At 36.0% G+C, this 8082-nt stretch overlaps 2 protein-coding genes across 2 annotated transcripts; one reads left to right on the top strand and one right to left on the bottom strand.

Annotated features, from left to right (window-relative positions):
* Window positions 1-791: 791 nt before the first annotated feature.
* LOC104898155 (hypothetical protein) lies at window positions 792-5989 on the top strand. The gene is made up of 7 exons (XM_010685185.4): window positions 792-1044; window positions 1142-1219; window positions 2646-2752; window positions 3800-3877; window positions 4750-4851; window positions 5105-5186; window positions 5633-5989. The coding sequence occupies exons 1-7, from the start codon at window positions 912-914 to the stop codon at window positions 5752-5754; spliced, it is 702 nt and encodes a 233-aa protein (XP_010683487.1). The 5' UTR covers window positions 792-911; the 3' UTR covers window positions 5755-5989.
* A 430-nt stretch (window positions 5990-6419) lies between these two features.
* LOC104898154 (pentatricopeptide repeat-containing protein At5g39710) lies at window positions 6420-7610 on the bottom strand. Its single transcript, XM_057396258.1, has one exon. The coding sequence runs from the start codon at window positions 7608-7610 to the stop codon at window positions 6420-6422; it is 1191 nt and encodes a 396-aa protein (XP_057252241.1).
* Between the last annotated feature and the right edge of the window lie 472 nt (window positions 7611-8082).

Raw genomic sequence — 8082 nt, 5'->3', positions numbered from 1 at the left:
AAGGTTGTTATGTAAAAAAAAATTAAAAGGTTGTTTCTCGCAAAAAAGTCCTTATAAAAGTTTGTGTCTCATAAAATTCCCTTTTTTTTTAATAGGAAAAATGCCCCACTGAATTGAAACCTCGTACAGGCTAAACTGATCGATCCAACTATATAGGCATGGTCCTTTGAAAGTTGGGGGTGAAGGTAAGAGAATTCTGATCTCAAAGTGCCTCTATTGGGGTTTGATTGTATAACCTCAAGGTTGTAAAATAAACCCCTCCACTAGACCAAGTACTACTTTTTCTTATTATTAATAAGATAAATCCCCCTATCCAATCGAAACATCGCATGGGTCAACCTGTCCCTAGTTAGCGTGCTATACACTTTGAAAATAAGAGGAAGGGTAAGGAAAACCCCATACCCTCAAAAGTACGGTGGGAATTGAACCTCAACATTAGAAGGAGACAATTCCAACCACTAGGCCAGTAGGCCAAGCGTAGCTTGGTAAACCAAGTACTACTTGATCAGATAAGAACGATCTAGATAGTTAAACTTCAATTTTTCCTAGTATACAGACGTCAATGTATTTCATCCTTAAAGCTGATTCCGATAGTCAGCCTGTTTTTTATTTCCGCTTAAAAAATGGTTACAAATGAACAATGTCTATGGACCCATTAACTTAGTAAAACTTCTAAAACCCAAAAAGAAAACCAAATAGGAGGACTCAAAGCACTTGCAAAAACTTTGATGGGCCTTGTCCAAGGAAAGACCTGAACGAATAAGTAGATTACTAGAGAATAATTAGAGATGATGCATTACAAAAACAACACAGTTGGACATTTCTTATCAAGAAAAAATGGCCATCAAAATCATCTAAAGCTTACCCTTCTCCCTTTCTATATCTCTCTGTAGCTCAGTCTCAGACCAACAATGGCAGGAATTTCCACAATAAAGTTATCTCTATCTCCTTCCATTCGTTCATCATCTTCTTTATCTTCGTCTAACCCATCTTTTAAAGGCCTGAGACACTCCATTGTACTACCTCGTCGCAACAGATTCTCTAGTAAAGTTCTTATCTTTTTCTGCTAATTTTATGTGCTAAGTTTCATGTCATGTTAAGAGTTTTTGAGGTAATTTGCATGATTTTTTTTTTTTGGCAGAGATTTATGCTTTGAGCAGTAATGACATTAAGGTGGGAAGTAATCTTGAGGTGGATGGAGCTCCTTGGAAAGTCTTAGGTAATTCCTCTTTATGTTGCTTTATTAAATTTCTTGTTATCTTCATGTTGTTATGAAATTGGGATAATTGGTATATTTTTCTTGATAATATATCCTTTTCTCTAGTTTTTCAAGATATGGGTTTTTGGCTTATATCCAAAATAAAAGAAAAAAAATGGGGTTTTGGTCCTATTTTTAGTTTCTTACTCTAATGTTTATTATTTAGCTGCTCACTGAATATCCACAATGTGCTGAAAATTAAGATGTTTTCTTAAGAAAAGGTCCTACTTTGATAGTTTGATATAGGAACAGAAAATTATATGGGAGTTAAAAAGTGTTAGAAATCAGTTTTTTTTTTTGTTTTTTTTTTATTTTTTTTTTTGTAATGAGATTTATCTGTTATGTTAGACAAAATATATATTTATATGTTTGAATTTAGTTTGTATTAAAGCTGACTGATTGTTATCCTACATTTGCAACTTAAGTTAAAAAAGTGTCATCCTTCATATTTGGTTTAGCTAGTGAGAGATTTAGAAGATGGAATGTGGTGGAATAGGGTTCTGATTTGTCCCATTTATCTCTTCAGAAATCGAGGCTATAGCTGATGGACAGCCTCTCTTCACTGTCCTAGACACCTCAAAGCAACTTAAGGGAAAGCGGAAGGAGTATGTATGTAATGTAATACTAAGATTGTACAAATTCTTCATTTTTTTTGGGAAAGTTAAACGCGATTAGGGAAGTGTTCTCTTAAGATTGATAGGATTGTGTAATTTCGATTTTTAGATTGCTGATTTTCGTCCTCCTTCATATTGGTTTTGGGAAGGGGACTTAAGGAGGCATGTAGTGTGCCGTAAGGCTGCGTTTGTTAAACGAAAACATTTTTAAATGATTTTTATTTTCAATGGTGATTATGTGGCAAGTTAGAAATAGAACGACTGTGATCTTGGGCATTCGCTTAATCTTGTTTGGTATAGGCACTCTTTTCCTAGTAATCTAGGCTCTTTATCTTGGGGGTGCATACATACCTGGGCTCTAGGAGGTGGAGATTTAGAGAAATTAGAGTGAAAAAGAAGTTGAAAAGTTGGAGTGAGAAAGAAGAAGTTGAAAAGTTAGAGTGCATTAGAAGGAGTTGAGGATGGAGGAGAGATTGGGAGAAGATAATGAGAAAGGTAAACAAATGGGTGGAAGCTATGCATTCTTTCTCTACAAAAGCAAAATGTTTTCTTAACCCTTAGGAAAACTGATTTCCACACTTTCGTACCAATTGAAGGATAATGTGAAAACCTTCTTTAATGTTAAGCTATATATCTCTTAACCAAACACGTAAATGTGGGCCTGTAGTGTACTTGTGATGCCTTTTTTCTATTTGTATAGGAATTAGAATCCTAGTAGACTATTGGTTCTTTTAGGGTGAGAAAATTAATCCTTTGTTCTGTGAAATTTGTAGAGTTTCTTCATGTGAAACCAGGAAAAGGGGCTGCTTTCGTCAGGACTAAAATGAGAAATTATGTGACTGGGAACACAGTTGAAAAGACCTTTCGAGCTGGAGTTTCGGTATGTTTTTTGAAATGATGCAATCGAGTTTTATGGCTGTTTTTTCGAACCTCTTCGCCCTTAATCTTGGGGTTGGGGGGGGGGGGTTGGTTGGTTTGGTTGTCATGTGGTTAAGACATTTATGGTTTTCTTACAATTAAGTCAAGTTCACTTTGACTATATTCATTGTAATGTTTAGCTAACAGTCCTCTTCCGTATGAATTGTAAGACATTTACGGCAGTGTATCATGTGGTGACTCTTAAAGATGAAGAGACACCAAGTTCGTCATGGAAACACATGTCCGTTGTTCGAAGTTCCTATGTTCCAAGTTCCTTTGTTCCAGACGATTTCAAAGTTTACTTTCTTACAAAAGCCAAACTTACACCCCATTCAAATTAGACTTCATTATCCTTTGGAGTTTTCACTCAGATTCAAAATGGTTTTAGTCTTTCGTGGTTGCTTTCTAGACATTTTTGTTGTTGTTCTATCAAGCCTGGATCCAAAAGGTTCTAGCATATTTTATACTTAGAGGGTGATTCGAATTTTAGTTTGCTTTGTCGTCATCAAAACCATAACAAGGCAATGGTCGATGAACAATTTGTCCCTCCTTCCTTAATTAGTGAAATGGGGCTGGGTAAATTCTCTTATGGGTAGGGATAGGTTATGTCATTATGATTCGATTTTGTGGTGGAAGACCTCTTTCATCCCATTTATGTTTGTTTTTATATGACCAGCAAAATGGCTCTAAATGTGAACCCTTTCAACCTTTACTTAAACGAGGTCTACTCCTTATATGATCATCAAATAGATAGAATCCAAAACCCGTATAAAATTGCTGAAACTTTAAAAGGGGGTAGGGGTTGGGGAGAGGGAATCTATCTGGATGGAGAATGTGTTCCTTCCAAGACTTAGCCTTAATGAGTCGTGCTCTGTGACTGTGTGAGCTTCCTATGTTCTACTTGTAGCCATATCAAAGTAACATCTCATTTGATCTTTCTATCTTTAAAGTAATCAATGCAATTATGTATATATAATTTGTTGATTGGACATGGATTTGAAACTGACAGATACCAGAAGCAAATGTATCTAAGGAAACAAAACAATTCACATACAAAGATGGCAACCTGTATGTATTCATGGATTTGGTATGTTCTTTATTTCCCTGCACTTTTGTATCTTTGCAGTGTTTTCTATGTGACCGTAGGTAAATATGCTTTTTTGAATGATGAGTTGCATTAGTAGATAACATGCTTTGAATACCTTGACATGCATCAACATGGCAAGGCATGGATAACTTTTATGTGATGCCAATTTAGTATTACTAAGTGCCCTTCCAGTTTGAGATTTTACAAGAGGAATAGATATCAATAAATTGCCATGCAATGTTGCAATGGATGCTTTACTCAGTAATCAACAATGGACCATTCCTTTATCAAATAAGTATTTCATTCCAGTGCTTTCAGCTTCTCAAATCTCATTTCAGTTTTCACTCAATGCGAGAAGAGGTGTTACTTGTTCTTTTTCGAGTTCTTTACACCATACAACAGATTCATAACGTGACCACCAAATAGGTAGCAATGTTGGGGTGGCTCTGGAGATTATTTAATTTGTTTATTGTTGGATATAGTTGCTTTCGATGAAGCATGTAGCCTAACTTTTGGCACCAAAGATATGCTATCATTCTAGCTTTGTCAACTTCTCCACTGTTATTATGAACAAGTTACTAAAGTTTAAGTCATCCATAGGAAAAAAAAAAAATTCAGCTACTGGACACAAGCACTTGCAGACCTCATACCAAGAAGCATCTTAGAAGTTCCAAAATGATATTCTCTATGAATGAATGAATATATATTTCAGCTGTCACTTGACTCACTATCACTCTATGCCAACCCTATAATGAATTCCTTTTGACGAATTCATCATTATGAATATATTTGTCTTGAAGGCTTGCTTGTATATTATTGTATATTATGTTTTAAAAGTTCCATTTGTTAATATGAGTTTTGCACTTTTACAGACTACATACGAGGAATTCCGGCTCAATGAGAAAGATGTTGGTGATAAGACAAAGTGGCTGAAAGAGGGCATGGACTGCAATCTGCAGTTCTGGAATGGAAAAGTAACTATTCCCACTTGTTATGGCTGATGTTACTTTCAACAATTCTCTTGAATTGTAACTTATAAGTTTTACGGAAACTGGAAAGACTAAGCTTAATCTTTATGTGGGAAAATGTATATTCTCGTACCTCCTCCCCTCTCCCAAAAACAAAAAATAGTTTTGAGGAAGTTCCTGAGAGAAAATCTGGGAAGAAACTGTTATTATTGGCACTTATATTTCAGTGAAACTGAATTGTTATTTGAACTACTTGCAGCCTATTGATCTCGAGTTACCCATCATTGTGAAGCTCAAGGTTGTTGATACTGAACCTGGTATTAAGGGTGATACAGCTCAAGGTAAGTGATCTTACATCTTTAAGCGGACTATTTAAAGTAAAAAGTGTGCTTCCTTTCAAGTTCACCATCGAGACGGAATTGTTTGAACTTAAAGTGGGGCTACAAGAATAATTTTTCGACCTTGTTGAAATTTCCAAATAGGTCTTGATTCTGCGATTCATCTGATCTTGTAGATTGTTTTGCGTTTGACTATAATCCTACATTTGGCACCTGCAATATTTGTCCTGGGGGGTGGGGGGGTGGATATTGTGATAGCTTGCATTTGGGTTCCTCTGCACTCCTAATTCAGATTCCTGTTTATACTCAAGATGGCCATTAATGTAGGAGTTGGTTGGTTTACTTCTTGGAACCACATCTTTGTTTCCCTGCATTCTCTCTGTTATATAAAGTTGCTATATGAACCTATACTTTTTCTTTACTAACAGTTCCTTGGCACTTGATTGTAGGTGGATCGAAACAAGCAACAGTCGACACTGGAACTATTGTTAATGTACCATTGTTCATAAATATCGGTGATGAGATTATGGTCGATACAAGAACAGGGCAATATTCGAGTCGTGCTAACTAATTTTTCAAATACATGTTCGGCTGTAATGCAACTCAATGTTTTAAGAGGTTTTGTTATCCATGTCCATATTACTTTGATTCTCTGTTCTGTAAATCTTAGGTTTCTGTTGTAGTTGCTGAGAAAGGCAATTGTATGTCACGGGAATCAGTTGGGAGATTTTGTAGAAATATTTAAAATATTCATGCAGATTGGATCTGATCACTCAATTCCACAGCTCGCCTTCTTTTTTGTATAATCCTGTATGATTACTGCTGCATTCATTTGTTGGTGAAAAAATTGTGCATAGATCATTGTTGATCATTGCACATTGTTGCAGCCTTGCAGGGAGGTGGAAAATGGTTTGTTTAGATCATATCAAATCGGTTTGTGTCGTATACGGGTGACAGCCTAGTAAAATTGTATCATCAATATTTAGTCATATTAGATCATCGATTCATGTGTAGTAGTAATTGCAACTAGCGATCTGTAGTTTCGTACACAGCTCAAATTTTCGATATGTGCAATCGCTTACAAATCAGTTTTGCCGGGTTTACAACTGTGAAATGCTTGTTTAGCAACCAATTTCTCGGTTGATTAGCCGAAGTACAAGAAGGCAGATCAAAATCCGTCGTTCTATAGACACAAAGAGTAGTAGGGAGCTAACTATACATACAACATTGGGTTCATTATGATCTACATTGCTGAGCAACTAAAGGCATTTGGTGTGGAATCACACCAACCTTTAACGCTGCACCATAGACATTGCAAGCACCAAGCACATTCCCTTGCCTATTGAACTCCTCAATCAAAAAGTTAAAGCTAATTTTACTGGGAAATTTACCAGCTTCAAACACAAGAACTAAAACTAACAATGCTTGGCTAATCTTCCCCTCATCACAGAGTCTACGAACGATTCGATTGATAGTCACCATCCTCAGAAAATACCCAGCTTCAACCATCTCATGCAAAGTAATGAAAGCCATATCAACCTCTTTCCCAATACAAAATGTATGAATTAATAGACCATAAGTCTCAGGAAAGATGGAATAATCCCAACTCTTTATCTTTTCAAATATTTCATGCACATTTTTCAACAATTCACCCTCTTCCCATGAATTCCTGCACAAACCCCTTAGCATAATGTTCATCATTCTTTCATCCACCTTCAAACCAACTTCAACCATTTCTTTGTAAACCCAAAAAGCTGCCATAAATTTACCCCATTTCAGCAACCCATGAAGCAAAGTACTGTAACTTATATAATCAGGTACACAACCTAATTCCTTCATTTGCCTTAATAATCCAATCCCTTTCCTTGGATTTCCTTCTTTGCAATACCCATTAAAGAGAGCATTATAAGTAACCACATTTGGAGTTAATCCCATTCCAATTGCTTCCTCAAGCAATTCCATGGCTTCATCTGATCTACCCACTTTACAAAAACCATCCATTACAGCACTGTAAGAATAAATATCAGGAACAACACTCTTACTCTCTTGATTATCACCCATATTCTTTAAACTCATCAACATGTTATAAGCTTCCTCCACCCTTCCAACAAAGCACAACCCTTTTAACAAACAATTATAAGTATGAATATTTGGGTTGCACCCAAATTTACCCATCATCTCCAACACTTCAAAAGCTCTCTGAATTTTACCTCTTGAGCATAGTGAATTCACTAAAATGGTAAGAGTTACAACATTTGGTCGAAACCCGTTTTCGATCATACAATCCAGAACCTTACTCCCTTCATCAGGCTGATTTTTTTTGCAGTAACATCTAATGAGTATAGAGTACGTCCAGTAATCTGGTGATAAACTATGCAGTGACATTTCGTCGAACAGTTTCAAGGCAAGGTCCATTTCCTCAGCCATTACTAAACCCATGATCAAATCATTATAAAAACCAATAGTTTTGAACTGACCCTCTTCCTCAATCAAAGTATAGAGAAATTTAGACCTTTTTTGTGCTGGGGTTTCTTTGATTCTATCAACTAATTGCTTAACTTTTGCTTTACTAGTGTTTTCTTGAGATTGGGCTTTGATTTCTTCTCTTAAGCATAAATTAGAGGACTTTGAAGCAAGACAAAATGATTGAGTTCTTGATTTGTTGTTGAAATTGGTAATGGTGAAATTTAAGGGTGATTTAATTGCAATTTGGGGTGAAAAGTTGAGAGTTTTTGATGATGGGTTGATAATGATTGATGCAAAATTCTTGGGTTTATGATAATGGAAGCCATTGTTAGACAAGTGATTTCTTGTAGAAGTGTTGTTGGAGAGAGAAAATGGAGGAGGCCATGAAGAAGAGGATCCTAGAGAACAAGGCATGAAGAATGGAACTTGGTTA

The sequence above is a fragment of the Beta vulgaris genome, chromosome 7 (assembly GCF_026745355.1).
Source record: "Beta vulgaris subsp. vulgaris cultivar EL10 chromosome 7, EL10.2, whole genome shotgun sequence".
Classification (NCBI taxonomy): Eukaryota; Viridiplantae; Streptophyta; class Magnoliopsida; order Caryophyllales; family Amaranthaceae; genus Beta; species Beta vulgaris.
Note: the sequence above shows the minus strand (reverse complement) of the source record. Positions and strands in the feature narration are given on the sequence as shown.

Coding starts and splice junctions, on each gene's coding strand:
- LOC104898154 (XM_057396258.1), bottom strand. CDS start 7,610: ATGGCTGAGGAAATGGACCTTGCCTTGAAACTGTTCGACGAAATGTCA.
- LOC104898155 (XM_010685185.4), top strand. CDS start 912: ATGGCAGGAATTTCCACAATAAAGTTATCTCTATCTCCTTCCATTCGT. Junction 1,220..2,645: donor AGCTCCTTGGAAAGTCTTAG/GTAATTCCTCTT, acceptor TGAAATTTGTAG/AGTTTCTTCATGTGAAACCA. Junction 4,852..5,104: donor TGCAGTTCTGGAATGGAAAA/GTAACTATTCCC, acceptor AACTACTTGCAG/CCTATTGATCTCGAGTTACC.